The sequence below is a fragment of the Seriola lalandi genome, unplaced genomic scaffold, assembly GCF_002814215.2.
Source record: "Seriola lalandi dorsalis isolate HSWRI2012SDOR001 ecotype SW California unplaced genomic scaffold, Sedor1 jcf7180002054370, whole genome shotgun sequence".
NCBI lineage: Eukaryota > Metazoa > Chordata > Actinopteri > Carangiformes > Carangidae > Seriola > Seriola lalandi.
The window spans coordinates 384,011-402,247 of NW_019524923.1; the positions used below are offsets into that span (position 1 = coordinate 384,011).

General features: G+C 39.0%; 1 protein-coding gene across 1 annotated transcript in view; it reads right to left on the minus strand.

Annotated features, from left to right (window-relative positions):
- The window catches only part of itga1 (integrin, alpha 1), a 47,854-nt gene extending 45,396 nt beyond the window's left edge, over positions 1-2,458 (minus strand). The window contains exon 1 of the mRNA XM_023408654.2: positions 2,214-2,458. Coding sequence (XP_023264422.1) covers positions 2,214-2,262 — 49 coding nt within the window. The 5' untranslated portion in view covers positions 2,263-2,458. The remainder of the gene's footprint in view (positions 1-2,213) is intronic.
- Positions 2,459-18,237: the final 15,779 nt, after the last annotated feature.

An 18,237-nucleotide genomic window follows, 5' to 3' on the forward strand; every position in this document is an offset into this window, starting at 1 on the left:
TTAAAAGATAATGAAAGTAACTGTTAGTTGCAGCCCTATTTGGTTAGTGGCTTAAGGCATATCAGAGTAAAAACATCACACATTTGCAGGTTCCAGCTTCTCAAATAAGAGGATTTGCTGCTTTTTTCCTGTTTGATATCACCATAAATATATTTCAGGAGTGTTGGATGAGGGCTGCAACTATTTTCTTTGTCAATTATTTTAACGATTATTTCTTTTCAATTAATTGTTGATCTATAAAATAGTCAAAAAATTGTTATTAAATAGTAATCACACCTTCCGTCTTGTTTTGTTCGACCAAATGTCCAAAACCCAAAGACATTCACTTTATAATGATATATGACAAAGAAAAGCAGCAAATCCTCTCATTTCAGAAGCATTGGCATTTTATATTACAGTTATATTACAGAACTTGCCAATTGTTTTTCTGTCAATTGACTAATCGATTAATCAACCTATAGTTTCACTTCTATTTTGGACCATTTGCCAAATAAAATGAGCAATTTGAAGACATCATCTTGGGCTCAGACTTTTTCCTTACATCTTATAGACTGGGTGATTGATTGGTTAACTAAATTAAAAAAAAGTAATCATTAGTTGCAGTCCTAGTCTGAAGTAAAGGTGTTGACATCCTTAGTAAGCTTGGTCACTCTGGTCTGACACATACTGATTGAAGCCAGATGCCCCTCTCCTCTGCACTAACCAAACTCAAACCACCTGTAGCCCCATCTCCGTTAGGAATTTATGGAGATTAAATGCTGCCACTTCAATAACCACATGTGGGCCTCTGAAGCAGGCGAAGGTAGCTCCAATAGCACAACACAGGATCTCCCAGCGTGGTCTTCCACCCCTGTGTAACCCAAATGAGGTCATAGTCCTCCAGGTCAGACTATAGGACTGGACTTAGCTCCAGGAGGAGCGTGAAGGAATGGACATAAGGCAATAACAGAACACTATACTAGTTCAGTTAAGTAGTCTTATTCACAATCAGCATAAAGTCGCAGTCAGAGAGAACATCATTGTTTGATTACCTGCAGCAACCTGACTGGAGGGGGGGGGGGGGCAGAGAGGGCAGACTGGGCCAAGTTTGTAAACCTGATCTGATGTGATGATTTGCTTTGTGAGCTTCACGCGCGCACACAGAGAGACAGAGAGAGACAGAGAGAGAGAGAGAGAGAGAGAGAGAGAGAGAGAGAGAGAGAGAGAGAGAGAGAGAAGTACAAACACACACACATTTATCTCCATCTCTAACTCAATTCTCTAATGACCATCACAAGCCAGTATCACATGTAAGCGTAGGAATCTGAGAATTAAAGAGAGACATGCACTGTTTACTTTGCTCTCCTCCTCTTTCTTCTCTCTCTCCCCCCTCCAAACTCAGAGGAGTGGTTTTTCTCGACTTTGCCGGTACTTTCCGTCATGTTTGAACTACTTGGACATGACCTAGAAGTTAATTCACTACTGCTGCTCTGGAGCAAAACCTGAGATCACATCCCATCACCAGAGGGACTCCCCAGTACCAACACAGATATGATCCATTACTAACAGAGCCCCAGCGCCTCTTAAAGCTGCTGTAAAGTCAATATTCATTTCACTTTTCACCTTATAAAAATCTGAATTGAATCACCACTGATGATTTGTGGAACATTCATCCAATTATGACATAATTTCACATGACACAGGCTTTGCAAAGCCTCTGCAGAAACATGGTGAAAATACATGACAGTGCAGAAATTTTTGCACTGTAGCAACACAATTTACTTTTCCAGGATGTCTTGACACTGGTGTGTAAACACTGGCGTGGGCAACGTTCAATTAAGGCGCAATATTTGACTGACTGTAATGTCTCCTATTATATGAGGCAATGCCACGCTGCTGCACGTAGAATCAATTAAGTCCTACTCTGCGGTTTCCTTCAGTCAGAAGAAATAACATCTCGGCAATCTGGACGGAAAGTATTTAGGGGCAGTTTACGAGGACACTGTGGTGCCACCACCTTTTAATGGGCGCGCAGGCAACGTGAGTGACACACCTAATGCATGCTTTTAGTCGCTATGGTCGTCAATTACGCAGAGCGCGATGATCTCAGCTGCTGGACGGCGTGAGCGCAGAGATGCGCTGGAGACCTTGAGAAAAACGCGCTCTCTCCGCCTGTCACTTATTTCGTCTGAGAATCCGCACAAATGCACCGTTTCTCTCAAGTTATTACTCACCAACAAATGCCACTGTTGTCAAAGTGAAATTCCGACTCATCCCAAGCATCTTGACGCACTGAGGGGGTCCCGCAGCTTCAGTTATTCCACGCACTTTGTTCAGAGAAACACAGATCCTCAGAGATCAATTCGCTAAATGACTAACAAGTGTCCGCAAGGCATTTCCTCTGCTGCAGCACTGACAGTGTAACAGACACCCGTTTCAGACTGACTCCACTACTCGGGATGACCTGTGTTCCATTGCGTGTCGTCTCCGTTAAGCTGACACAAACAGGGAGGAGGAGGGGGAGGAGGAGGGGGAGGAGGAGGAGAAGGAGGCGGGTGGGAGAGTAGTAAGTTCGTATTTGAACACACAGGACGTCACAGACCAGAATAGTCTCATTTTAACATACAGTATTTAGTCTGTGCCAGCTGATGATTCACTTTAACTGTTTTTCATATACACAGCCTGAACTTAGATTTATGATAAAAGTGTCATTTTAATTGCATCATAACTGCGCTGCATGATTGCATCAAGAGCATCACAAATCTTGCCAATTTATGGGGGATTTCGTGTGTGAAAGTGAAGCTGTGGCATTTTTTATGTGAGAGAAAACGTTCAACTGAATTCTAGTAAAATTCAGAAACTCAAGTGTAAGTGAAAGCCAGTGAAATTTAGAGCACATTTGAGGCAAACATCAACATTGTTGGTTTTGCTCTCCCTCTCCGATAAAATTAGTAAAATTGCTCTCATACCCCTTTGGCACTCAACCTAATTTCCCAGGGGTCCACACTCATTTGCCAACTGTTTGTTTGTGTGTTGAAGGTTAGATGGCCACCACTGTATGAAGAAGTCTGAAGTCACCACCTCCTGAAAGAAGTTTTTCATCTGTGCAATAGTGTCATCTCATTTTTCAGATGAGTTATTCAAAACAAATTGTCCAGATCTGCAACTATTTTACAATTTAAAAGAACATTACAATGTGTTGTACTTTACTTGTATTTTTTTGATCAAGCAATGTGACAAGACTTAAACTGCTATGTAAATAGTGCGTATAGTAAATGCACACTCATGTCTCACAATGTGATGTCTTTACATAATATGCAGTAGGCCTACGGTATAAGCACAACAATGATAAAGGTTTCATAAGATCATCCGATCTCTCCATCATTGCTCTGGCATCTTGGAACTGTTGCTGTAAAACACATGAACAACATTGTTCACGCACTGGAGGAAAAAAAAAAGAAGAAAAAAGGAGTGATACATTTGCTCAGCTGCTTGTGTTTGTGTGTTTGACCAGTAACTCAGTTGCTGTGCTGGACTAAAAAAGCTACTGATTCAGCTCCTGAAGACTTATATTGTTACAAAAGGTGCTGGTTACAAATAGTCTAAATTAAAATGTGATGAAGAATCATGATTGACAGCTGGGGGAGAAATCATGCTGAGATTATCATGGGATTATTATAGGAAGGGTGGTGGTCAGTATTCATTCAGGGGGCCCAGTTAAACCCCTGATTACAGCCAACTATTGAAGTGCAATGTTACCCTGTAGTGCCAACACAATTATCTCACTTAAAAATGATAACCCTGGGCAATCATTTCACAGTTCTGTCCATAATCCTGTAATGGAGCCAGTCTACTTCGAATCTGTCCAACATCTTCAGACTAACGCTTGTCCGTTCTGCTTCATAATCATCTTGAAATCATTCCCAAGTAGAAATCCTCTGGTGGCAGACTCGAGTCATATCAAGCTACTGGGGAGAAAACAGCTGGCAGCTCCCTCCTCTCGGTAATTACAAGCAGGAAACCACATCATGACACCCTAGAAACCACCAGTATTTACCTTGCAGATTCCCACTGACACCTTAATGACAGCTGGTAATCAATAGCCAACCATTTCAGGACTTGCAAAGTCTATACTAGATCTGCTGCTGCAGCTACAACTTCAACCTTCTATGAGCCAACAGAGGAATAAATATGCACATCCAGAAAAACTCTTCCACAGGTGCTGGACGTAGCAGGTGATATTTCTTTCTACAATTCATCAGTTATTGTCTGTTCTTTCTGGCGTTTTTCCAAACTGTTGCTCCTATTGTTGCATTCCAGTTGTTGTCACCTGTGACCAAAGAACACTTGTTTTCTGAATACGTCGCCTTGGACCGTATCCAATGGCTTTTCAGTTAGGTCATGTATTGCCGACTGCCATTGTTGAAGAGTCTTGCTTTACCTTTTTGCTTTATATTTTGTTGCTCTATATCTCACAGTTTTCTTCCCTCTGATGTCTATTGGTTACATGCGATGTCAAACACACACAAACGCACACACTCATACACACCTGCATGTTTGCCTCCGTTTCTTCAATCACTGTGTAGCAGAGCCACTGTTATGCTTATCCATTTCTGTGTGTAAATATTGTGGACCTCTTTATATACAAAGAACTACAAACATGGAGATCATTTCATCAGCTGGTAAGCAGACTGAGTTATTTACCATACATACAGTATATCCTGTCGTAGCCTGTCTCATGAACATGCATATTATGTGGCAAAAAATAACATGGGGTTACACAACCTTTGCAAACACAACACATGCATACTTCAGATTTACACAAATAGACGCATCTGTACCAGACAGGATCTGAGGAACTCCCAATGAATGAAACAGTTTACAGGAGTCCTTCCTGTCTTCAGCCCTGCAGATATCTCTGGCTGAGACTCAGGAAGACTGTGATTAGTTTCCATGCATTTCCTCACTGCACCATACCCTTCCCCACCCACCTCCCCCTTTCCTCATCCTCTTACACGTCTTGGCCAACTCATACGCATTTTTCTCATGGTAACAATCTATAGAGAGTGATAGTAATAGCACTCCATGTTTTCATTTTTGACCCCTACACATTTCCCTTCCCTTCCTTTGTCCCCTTTGCCTTTCATCCTGACATACCATATTCCTCTATTAGCTATGAAAGTCTATTCTAATGCATTTTACTTCTCTCTCCCCCTGTAACTGTCTGTATACATGGAGACAGGAAGAGAGCATTAGGAGCGTACAAGATACAAGCCTCTAAAGGTCCCTAATGAATCAATGGCGTCTTCATTCAATTGCACGATTACTTTCTTTGAATAAACTACTCTAAAAACATTTTTCTTCAATCAGTGCAGCTTGTCTGAGCTGCTTTTTGCGATGTGAGGCTCCATGAGGTAGTGAAGACAAAATGTAGATCCCAAGGACGGTAAATCCCTTTAAGGGAAGGAAATTAGCTCAGTTCATACAGTCTGACAGACAACATTTATTTGCAGACTGAGTCAATCATTGGGTCACGCTAAAGCTAAGCGGAGAAGCCTCTTCCCCCAATGAACCTTTCCCCTTCAGTGAAAGCTATTTACATTGAGCATCTAAGGAATCTCTAATGTATACAAGAGGATGGTGCTTGTGTGTAAACGGTAGATGACAGCTCATGGTAAACATATACTATGTATGGTATTCCCTATTATTGCATTGTGTATTGATTTGATACCTGGAAATTTGGAACTATATTTAACTAATATGGCATTTGTTTACCTTTCATAAATGAATCCTTAAAGGGGCGCTCCAGCGATTTACTTCCATAAAGTTGTGGGGTTCAAAAGAGACAGATTTAAGATCCAATAATCAATATTATCATATTACCAACAGATCAAACGACTAAATGTAACGTGAGAAGTTTTGCTTGTGATGACCAAACCACAGAGAATTATCACCGAACAGAACATTTAGCGTCTTCCAGGTCACTGTTTTGGGTTTAGAGCTGTGTAAACTGGAAGCTGTTTGCTAACGTTTGCCACAGCGACTATAAAAGAGGATGTTTATGTTGTGTTTACACAGCTTGTTCTGCTGCCCCCGAGTGGCCAAGAAAATCCATTAGTGCAACTTAAAAGAGAGATCAGTCAAAAATGAAGCATGATATAAAGCTCCAAAAACTCTGGATCCCACATTCCCCATAATGCATTCAATAACCTTCTCATTAGACCCTTCCTGTGTCGTAAATGTTCATGTCTTTCAGGTTTTCTATTATAAATTTGTATTCTAGGCTGAGATAACCCTGAGGACATCCATGCTACCAAACAAAACTCCTCCAGGGCCTCCCATGAGTAAACTGACTTTTGTGAGCAAAATTGGTGGAGTGCCCCTTTAAACAACCTTCAAGGGCCAAATGAATGGTGTTTGATGCAGTTCATTCATCTTGCTGATATTTTTCCATTTTCAAGCTACTGAGTGGTGAATACTAAATAAAATAGTTGAAATGTGTAGAAACATTCAGCCATAGAAATGTAAAGATACAGAAAGAGGAAGTGTCTTATATTACAGTACAGTAGTAGAGTACAGCAGTCAGTCTCTGCAGTCAGGAACTGTATTATTAAGTGGACTAATGCAGTAGCTCATTGCTTTATAAGGACATGTTGGCTTTATACTGTAGAGTGTGACTTAGTTTGATGTTTGCTTCAGTTTTTTTTAATCTCAAACAAACAGTAAAGGAAATGAATGTGTAAGATAAGACTACTTTTTCTCTTGGTGGTAGCAGCACGGGTTTAAGCATGACTGGGGATGAACTCTGGGAGAAAAAAGAAAGTCCTGTGTCAGCTCAGTGTGAAAAAAAGCAGATCCATCCTCACCGATTCCTCTTTGATGAGAACAGGTTTTGTTTTGAACTCTAACATTAACCAGAGCAAATGGAAATCTCTGGAGTCCAACCCCCCCATAGTCCTTACTATTTCTTGTTTCTGCTTACTATCCTTTTATTTATTTATTTATTCATTTATATAGATAGATAGATACTTTATTTATCCACTAGGGGAAATTTATGAACCTGGAAATGTTTCTAATAAATGTTTGGCTCGTTATAAAAACAGACGGAAACCAATGTGATAAGTGGATCTTCGCTTTGTTTCCTATTTGAGGCTCATGGTAAACTACGCTTCAAAAAAGTTTTCACCCAAGCCTAACTTGTAAAACTTCAATCTAAAGCTATTTTCTGATGTATGCATGGAGCATGTGAGTATGATTATCACACCATCTTCAAAGTAACCCTCCAAACACCCCCTGGGCAAATGAAAACAACAATCTGACACATGTGGGCAGCAATTAGACGTCTCTTCAGTCTCCTCCCTCCTGGGGCTCTATCTCCCTGCAGCTTCACCTCTCTCTACACAGGGCCAGCACAGGGTCTCGACCCTTTGACTCCGACAACACTGAGTCAGTCGGTTACAGCCTGGCCACTGGCTCTCAGTCTACCACAGACACACTGGGCCGCTCTGCCCTTCATTACAGCAGTGGTGAATCTCTTATATCTGCAGACTATAGTCACGCATGACATTGAAATTCCACATATGCTTTTGCATATTAGAGCACTCATGGCATTTTAATCTACTTTAGGTGACATTTCTTACATGTGTCTTACATGCAACAATTGAATATAGTATACTCCTGTCAGCCACAAAAAATGTTCACCACTTTGGTTCAGACTGAAATATCTGTTGGATTGATTAGCACACAATTGTGAACAGTCATGGTTTCAGGGTTTGGTGATCCCCTTTATACTTCTCGATTAAATGGCTTCACAGCTATTTGGTGGATTCATATTAAATTTCATAGGCGCTCAGATATCCATGGAGCCCAAAGTCTAATGACTTTGCTGATCCTGTGACTATTCATCTAGGCGCAAGTCACATTTTTCACTTATTCAGTTAAATATCTCAACACCTACTGGGTAGATTGGCACACAGTTTGGTACAGACATTACCCATCCTCAGAGAATGAATCATACTGCCCCTCAGTGAAATTTGAAATGATATTTGGTGTTGATATTCATCTACCTCTGGATGAATCCTAAAAACGTAGCACTGGTCAAAACTTGAATTTATCCAATACTAATGACACCCCCATCAGCCTCAGCTGTTCTTTGTGTTTAGTGCCGATTAACAAAAGTTAGCAGGCTTACACCCTAAACTGAGGTGGTGAATATGGTAAACATCGTATGCGTTTAACATCAACTTGTTAGTATTGTAATATCACATTAGCATTTAGCTCAAAGCAGGGCTGTGCCAGTCCAGCCTCACAAAGCAGCTAGAGCATGGCTGTGGATTGTTAGTCTTGTTTCTTCCTGTGTCCTCTGAAAAAACTAAGCAGCATTGTTGTGGAAGTAGAGTCAAAAGTTAGAGGCCATTATGTTTCTGGGTTTTGCCATGTATGACTATGACTGCTTAACAATGACAGGAATGTGATTTCCGTCAAAGTTTGTCCCCAGACCACGGTGTCAGTATACAGGAAATTTGGTGGGGCTTCACTCTAAGGAATGGATTGTTTAGAGAATGATGAGTGCCAAAGCTGGACTGCTGTCACTCCCTGCAGGCTGATTCACATTAATTCTCCCTTCAAGAAGTCATTGCACAAAGTTTTTAATTCTGTGAGAATCAGCTATTGAGGAATAAACTGCTATAATGACTTTTCCCTTTTGTCCCAGTAGACAAACATGCTTACACTTAAATCATATCAGTGGGCATGTACACATGTGCACACACATGCACAGTTGTTTCCACCATGTGGCATTACATTTCTGGCGTGCCACACAGCCATTGTGATTGGAGGATATCGTATTCAGCTCAGAGTGCAGTAATTTCTTAGTGTGACATCTGACATGACAGCATTGTAGACATGGGAGGAGACATGAGGGTTGGGGGGGGTCCTCATTGGGGACCGCCAAGGTTGATTTCTAATGTTAGGGTCACACTTTAACATGAGAAAGAGATGTGCATGGCCAAGTTGTTTTTGAATTTTGAAACACCTGACCTATGAACCCTCCAGTCACTGACATTTCAAGAAGTAGACAATGGTGTTACAGTAGGTCATGTAGTCCACCCACCACCTTTACAAACTTGCTATGATTTACAAAATGGACATAGCTCTATCTATGTTTCAGAGACTGCAGAGAATTCAGTAAAATGTCACTTGTCATTCACTTAACATGTTTTACGGATATTGAAAGGGGGTAGCTGCACAACTGCCATAGCAAAAAGCAATTTTGTCATGTCAAAGTTAGAAAAGCACAGGTGTAAACAATCAAATATATGATGGCTACTACTGAACTGCTTCAGCTTCTGGGACCTGGGACACATATTGTTGGATTTTCCTTTAATTTGTCACCCCTCTGTACATTGAAATAGTTGTTTGTCACTGTAATTGATTATCCTCTTAAAATTGGCAGTGAAGGAAGCCAGCTGTGAAATTACTTAGCTTTACTTTTAAATATATTTCTATACAGCACTAGGACTGTGGATTTTGTCTGAGTCATACCTCTAAGGGATCTCTTCTCACACAGTACGTACATATGGGCATGTGAGTGTTGTTTTACAACATACTTGCAACATTTTAGTGTCAGTTTTACTGAATCGTTTCAGTTCACAATTCAAGCCTAACAGAAGAAATCTTATTTACCTTATCACACAGCTCTGGGGTAATAATCCAAGGACGGATACTGACTCTGATATCATCTGAAAATGAAGGAAAATACATCTTTTACAACCTCATATTGTTGCATTTGTTTTAAAGCTTATTTAACTAACATATAAAGATATAATAATGAAGAGTGAAATTTGTTGTAGATTATACATTTTCTTGCTAATCTCCTGGAAATTTTCCTCATCATTTCCTTAAGTTTGTTCATATTTCGCTGTTAATATTGACATCAAATGATTAACTACTTTTAATTATCAAATCACTTACTGTAGCAACTAACACTTTCTCAATTTCCCTTAATAAGTACCAAATATTTGATTAAAAACTAAGTTGGTAATTAGCTCAATATCAGCTAATCTTTTATGAGGAAAGCTTCCATGAAATTAGCTATAAAATACAGGAGTAAAGCGTTACCAAAAATATAATTTCACTCACAATATCATATAGTAACACACAATTTTGTGACTGTCTGAGTAAAACAATATGTTGGCCAAAAGTGACAGTTTATAATACTCAAATAAGTGGCCAAGGGGCTTGAAATTCGTGAGCAGCTTGTTTATGAATTCCTGTGTCATAATTGTGAGGAAGTTAATTTTTGACAGATTTAGTTTTGGTCATTTTGACAGGTCTCCTGTGGTGAATATGAATCCTGGGCCAGAGAAGGGCACAAATGGGGGTCACATCTCCTCAGGTATATGCTGCGGTACTCAGTGGGAATATCATGTATGTGTGTGCTCATGTGTGTTTGACCCTTCTGTACGCTACCTCCCCCTGTGAAACCAGATGATGATTAAGATCATAAGGTCCCCATGCCCCCTCATCAAGTTCACTTTAACTTGAAACTTTCAACCACAGATCGCATGTTTTGAGGTGAACATCAGTTGGCCTCTGACCACAACCAGTGAACAGCACAAGAAGTCATCTGGTCAGGATTATTAGCTGGCACTGGCTAAATCTGCAGTGAACCTGGGTATTTTCAACACTTGAGACACTTTTATGTTGTTTTCAGTGGTGGAAGAAGTATTCAGATATTTTACCTCATTATAATTGGCAAAGCAACTGTGTTAAAGTACTCTCATATAAGTAAAAGTAGTATTATCAGGAAACTATACTTAAAGTATCAGAAGTAATTCAGACAAATCAGCCCATTGAATGAAATATTGGTGAATATACAATTATTTTCAATATAGATTAATCAGAAGTTCAAGATGGTGTCTTCAATTTTTTTTTTTGTCCCACCAGCAGTCCAAAATTAAAATAAATTTTACATGTAAATCTTAATCTGAATAGTAACGTTGTATGGTCAAATAAGTGTAGTGGAGTAAAAAGTACTATATTTTCCTCTGAAATGTGGTGGATTAGAAGAATAAAATAGCATAAAATGGAAACATTGAAAAAAAGGAACGAGTACCTCAGAATTGTACTTAAATACATTATTTGAGAAAAAGTCCTGTCATTTTCCACCACCGGTTGTTTTGCCTTAAACTGAGTAGGGGTGCCATGACTACTCCATCACTTCTGCTGAGCAAATAAACCAGATGTTGAGCATGAGGTCAGCTGTGCTGCTGGTTCCTCAGCTGTTCCCGGTCTCTGTAAACTAATCACAAGTCTCCTGACTGAGCTTTGTTAATCTACTGTCAAGTCAATGTGTTTATCATACAAACAATGGAAGGTTCCATCTAATGTTCAAGTTAATGGATGTCTGTGTTCACTTTCTCTGTGCATACTGTAAATGTGGGTGTGTGTACCAAATGTAAACGTGATCGCATATGTGTGTCAGAACTGTGTGTGTTTGTGTGTAGAGTTTCTTACAGCTGGGTTTCAGAACCTCTGGTGGTCCCATTGTTAAAAGCTTCCTGCAGAAATCTACCGGGGGGGAACAGAGGAAAGGGAGGATCACACAAATTTGGAGGCTAAACAGAAAATGAACCTCGTAAATTTATGGTTTAAAAAATGACTCTTAGCTTGTAAGTAACAACAAACAAATTCATCTAGCCCCAAAAACAGACACACACAACAGTTTCTTATTTTTAAACAAGACTACAACACTACTTTTGAAAAGGTAAATAACAGTCTTACTCTTATAAACAAAAAGTTGAATTCATTTGTTCACACTAAATGTATACCCAGTAACTTAGTTAGCTAAAGTTAGCATAGTTTAGATAAATACTGCTCTATAACTCACATTACTGAGTAACCTTGCTGCCTTTACGACTCTTCTCTGCTTGTGCTTCTGTTACAGTAGATTAACATTTAGCTAAATCCACAGTGGCTACTGCTCATGAATTTCCCCTCGGGGATAAATAAAGTATTTATCTAGTAAACCTGCAATAACTGGCCACACTGGGAAGCAGAGGCAAGTGCTGAACAGAACAGTGACATATCAGCTTTTTAGGTGAAAACTTACACAAACAATTGCTCATTTACACATCTGATAGTTACAAAAAACATTATCATTCATCTGGAGTCATGTGTTTGTCCAACTGGCGAAGCACTATATATTTTCACTCTCTTTTACCTCTGTTTTTAGTCTCTACCAGGTCCTGTGGGAAATATCAGGCGCTTTAGCTGCTAAATTCTTCACCAGCTAGCTGCTAACTATGTCAGTTTGCAGTTTGGCAGGGTAACTTTTTTTGCAGAATACAGCTGCCTGCTGCGGCTGAAAACTACAATATGAGAGCGGCGAGAGCAAACCAAAACAGTAAAATTGTGGAAGTGACGTGACAGCTCAACAGTGAGTTTACTAAAAAGCTTTGCAAAGCCGAGGGGAACTGCTGATTCTGCTGATAATTCTCTATACATCATCACTACGAGCGACTCCCATATCACATTGTCATTTGATACACAAATTAACTCTAGCTTTACATTTAGTTTAAATGGTTGAAATTGAGGCATTTTAAAAAAGGTTAGTCCAACATGTAGTTATGTTTTATTTTTTATAGCTGCCTGATTCTGAGATAACAACTTATTCAGACAAATGCACATGATAGAAGACTCCTTATTGATCTGTGTCCTACATGTAAAGCTCTCAATACATGTATTTAAACCCTGCTATGAAGTTAAATTACTTTTTGGTGAATTGCATTTTACACTGTGGATGTATTACCTCAATGTTATGTTTATTGTTCATGTCACTGTGAAGGGACAAGGGCAAAGCACTTCCCGTAATTGTGCCTAGTTGGAACAGATGTTGAAAGAGACATTATTTTACCGCTTTCCTTTCCTTCACCTCATTATTCTTTCTCTTTCTCTCTCTCTTATTTGAGTGTTTTCACTGTTGGCTGTGTGTATACAGCCATATTTGGCCCACCTGGCCTTGGAGCCAGAATTTCCTTGGACGTGCTACTATTGTAATCCACTATGAATTGCATCAAGCTTCTGTTTCACCCACTTTTTGTTCACACCAGACCAAGACACAGAAACAATATCAGCCATGAAGAAATGTGCAGATGTGACCTTTTATTCTCCAATTATTCCCATACAGTTCGGCCCTATCTTGTTTCTTATTATCGTATCAAGCTGCAGGAAAATTGATAGGATCTTCATTTTCAAGCTCTCTGCATATGATCCCAAAATTGTGATTCTGCTTTTTCTCAGCCTTCTAGTATTCACTGGGGCTTCTGAATATTACAAGCTATTAAATATAATTATATTTTCTCAGCCATTATTGTCCATTGAGATGCAGTGTAGCAGGCAATTGAGTGATTCTGTAATTCACTTACAGCAGCGCAATGTTAAGTGACTCCCCTAGTCCTCTCTGTGGGGGTGTAGTCTTAAAAGAGTGTGCGCATGTGTGTATGTGAGTGTGTTCTTGTGCATTTATATAGAGGGGGCACTAAGGGTCAACCCTTTGCCCACTCCAGAGACAGGAAATGGCTTCAATATGGGCCTGAGTGTGGCCTCCTTTAAAGCTCTAGGGAGTGATTTAGGCTTCTTGTCAAGACCAGAACTGCACGATCAGTGAGCAAAAATGTACAAAGTGAAAAATACAGATGTTTTCTTCGGCCCATTTGAAACCATAGATCTCTGGCAGGCTTCACAGGGACCCAAAGGTTTATTAATAGTGTCAGTGGGGTAGCAGCTGATGGGCTGATATGTCAGGAAAGATTTATGTCCAGTGTAATATTTACATATTTAAAAGATCTAGACAACTTGTGCTTGTTTTCATGCTTTTTACGACATTTAATTGGAATCTACTAATGTGCATTTATTATTTTAGTTTGATATTTCTATAAAGTTTTACGTTTTTTTGCATCTGTACAGACTTCAGCATGAGGCGAATGGCTATAAAGACTTTTTCCAGGCCCAATGCTCTATTGCTTGTGCATCTTGTCATCTTGGACTGTGTGCAAATATGTTACCTACATGGTCAGAGTGTCGGTCGACTGTCTTGGCTGTGATGGTAGCAGAGATGGTTGTTTACACAGAGCATATTTCTGACTGTCTGGGGAATCATCTCTCCAAGGAATTTTTAGGGCCATGCTTGAGGGCTCCTTAAAGAAAAGAAGACAGTGTCTGTTATATGTAGCCTCTCTCTGATTTGTTATAACTTCCTTGGCAGAGTTAATCAAGGGTGGACAAAAGTAAAGACATAATTTAATCTGTTCGTATGATGCAAGCAGTGAGCTCATATATTCACAAAACATCACAATCACTTGGGAGAGACTCATGTGTTTGCTCACCATTGCTGGAATGTAAGTACATTTAATCAAACTTTTTAAATCAGAGATACATGAATTTGAGTATTTTCATTTTAAGTTACCTTATATCTCCCTTACACTTCAGAGGGAAATATTATACTTTTACTCTACTACATTTATTTGACAGCTACATTTTTAATGCAGGACTTTTAACTGTGTACTCAGAGTGTGGAACTTTAACTACGATACTAATACTCAATACAAAAATCCTGTGTAACAAGTAAAAGTCATGCATTCACAATTTTATTTAATAGTATAAAAGCTTTAGCATCAAAACCTATTTTAAGTACCAAATGTTATGCTTAATGGCCCAATTCAGAATGCAACATATATTTGGATGATTACTGATGCACAACATATATCACTTTAATGATGCAGCTGGTAAAGATGGGGCTAATTTTAATTACTTTATATAAAGTTGGGTGAAATTCCATACGAGGGATCAATAAAGTCCTATCTTAATGAAACACCATTATGTAGGCCATTTACTGATTACATTTTATATCATTAATCTAAAGTTATCATATATTTGACACACTGGAGCAGAAGTAGTAGAAAATGTAAATATTCAAATAAAAACACAATATAGGTCAAAATTGAACTTACATGAGTAAATGTACTTACTTTCCACCACTGCTTATTCTAGTTTCAAGCCAAGTGGAACTGTACTGAAGTCCAATATTGTAAACAATAAAATAATGCATCAGAAAAAAAGGATAATAAACATTTATGATGAGGTTAGCCTAGGCATGTAATCAGCAAACATACCAAGATATGAAATTGCTAGCTCTCAGCCCAAAAAATACCTGAATAAGGTATGGAGGTAGATTTGTCTCAATATTATTTGTGTGAACAGATTGACAATCCGTGTGTAAATGTGTAATCTGTAAATATAAAACACCTTCCGCACATACAAAAAAAAATTTAGTAAACTCACAAAAGTGTCTTGCTAATAGAAAACAGATCTGCAAATACACAAATTCCATGAACAAAAACAAATGTTTGAATATATTCAATTCACTTTCAAAAAATAAAAAGCATTTGTGAATATTTTCTTAACATTTACAACTTTCAAACAGGCATTTGTTAATCAATTTCTATTTGCGAGGCAAAAACCATTTGTAGATCTCGATTATACGCTTGAGGATTATGCAGTTTACATGCACAGAGTAAAGACAAACTTTCTACCAGTCTGAACGAAAATCTAATTGTATCATTCGTCCGCTTTCGGGAAAATAGTGATTGCCTGCTGACGATGCCACTTCCCTTTTCAAAGTAAGAGCATGCAGTATTCTAAAAGCCGTTTTCCCCCAAATAATCAGCAACAAGTAACGTGCACTGCGGTAACAGCTGTTAGATAGGAAGTGACAGGACCTGGTTAAGGTCTTTAATAGTATGGGTGTTGGTGTTCATGTCCGTTTTGATAAGAAATTACATGTTGCAATTTTATTGTCCATTGTTAATATGTAGCCTAAGTTAACAACGTTAACTATTGAACCGGAACACGTTGCCATGGTCACATTAGATATACACATTAAATAAGTTAAAGGTTACAAAGTTCATTTATTTATAATTTGACACAGGCTTGTATAACAAGATGAGCCTCCACCATGAAAAACAGTTGTTTTTATAACATCTCATTTACAGTATATAATTTTTGTTTTGGTGAGTAGCATAAAGGGAACGACAACTAGCACTTCTCAGTATACAATGTTACAGTAGCTTTACAATGCCAGAAAGCTAGCTGCTAGCTAATGCTACTGCTAATGCATAGCTGCAGGGGAGGTGGCTAGCTTGCCCCAGGTGGGCCATGTGTCCAGTCAGCACGCTACCTTCATTTAGGCCAGTAGATGTCACACATCGAGAAATGAACAAAATTAAATGAAGATTTCAAACCCCTCAGACGCTGTCGGACCTACCTCCGGTACCAGGTAGTTAATTTCTTCAAGCAAAGAGGTTATCACAGCCAGGATATTTTACTATTGTATTGAGTATTTCACTTAATGACCACGCACTGTACACAGGGTCTGGTTTCCGTTCAATGCTGCCATGATGTTATTTTAGCGTCCGCATATAAAGCAGAGATGGCGGGCTTTCCTCCCAGACCCCGTATGAGGACAGTCTGTGAAAACAGCCAGCTGCATCGCTGTCGGAGTTCCTACCTGCACGCTCCGTTTCCTGTTCACATGACTTCGAATATTGTCATAGGTATGAAAAGTTTCTACGTTTGTTTATTCCCCAGTTTATTTTTCTTATGCTTATTCATATTATTCCGTTTGAAAGTTGTAAGTTTGAGGTACATACGCTTTTCATTTATTTCTAAATGAATTGAATGCATTCACAAATTAAGTTTTTGTTTATGGAATTAGTTTGTGTATTTGCAAATCCACAAAATCTACCACCATAATAAAGGTATCACAGGCATGTGGGCAAACTAGCTTATATACAGTCCTTCTACCACAATGGCAAAAACAAGGCCTTGACTTACTTTGAACAGAAATCTCCAGGGGCCTCACAAAGCACTAAGGATTATTGGGTTAACTACCTCTCTTTGCAGAGGCTCAAGTTCAAATTGAGCTCTGCTGCCATCATTTGAAAGGTGCAGTCTAGACCAGTTTTAGTTCAGGATCACAGGCCTAAACATAGGAGGAACGACCTCCTCACCCCTCAGCTGGGAAGAAAAATGGAGTCACAGGATGTCGGTATGGATAAAATCACATATTCTTCATTTTCTCATAGGACTTATATTAAATAGCAGGTGGCTAGAAATTTAGCTCAGTAAAAACAGTTGAACCTAATGTTGCTTATTAAAGTATTGTATTCAATCATAATAAAAATTAAGAAACATTTCTCCTACCACTGGCAATGACTTCAGTCTTTTGGTATTATAGGCCTTTTTTTATAGAAGACATTTTGACATGTCACAGTAGGAAAAGCACAGGTGTCAATAATTAAATTAATCAGTGGGACTCTTGAATAGAGCAGAGCCATCGTTAATGATATCAGGAACACCTGGGCCTTTCCCACTGTGACAAGTTAAAATGTCTGCTGTGAAGGAGGCGTATACACACCATCATCAGTTAAGCATACATTTGTTCTAGCCTTTTTATTTACAACATAAATGTTCTGTAATGTTCTGTATTTTTTATGTGCTTTTCAATATAATAATACAAAGTATTTTTTGCATGAAAAAACACATGTTAGGAATGATAATTTGGGAACCATTGCATGAATGTGGATCTCTTTATTGTGTATTGATCTGATATTTTCAGAAAGGAAAATCACAACAATTAATGGAGCATTCACATGTTCCCAGTGCACCCTACTCTATTATCTGTAAATGTTTCACAGCTGGTGGGGATTGAGCCCCTGATACCTGACACAACTTACCATACAAGGACAGCTGCATCTCCAGAGGCGAGTGTGGGACATCCTCCTCACTGACAGACTGAATGCAGGCCCACTGCTCACAACAGCAGCACTCAAAAACATATTCAGAAGAAGAATAATATTCAATCTTGAGACAAATTGATATGGTAAATAAATATCACTGATTTGTTTTGCCTAAAGCTTTCTGCTACTCCTTTCCTCCCCTCCTTCACATCTATAGCACTCTATGCACTTATCACAAAGTAATTTGGACACGATGAGGAGAGGTCTGGGGAGGAGGAGATGGAAGGGGGAGTAAGGTCAAGTGGAGGACATTTGGGAGTTTATTTGCTACATCACCATAAACAATGGACCTCTGCCAAGGATGAAGTGGTATTCTAATAACTGACATACAGTAGCTAAAGCCAACATTGCAGGCTCACAGCTAACAGATGTTACTGTGCAAAGGCACTTGTGAAAACAA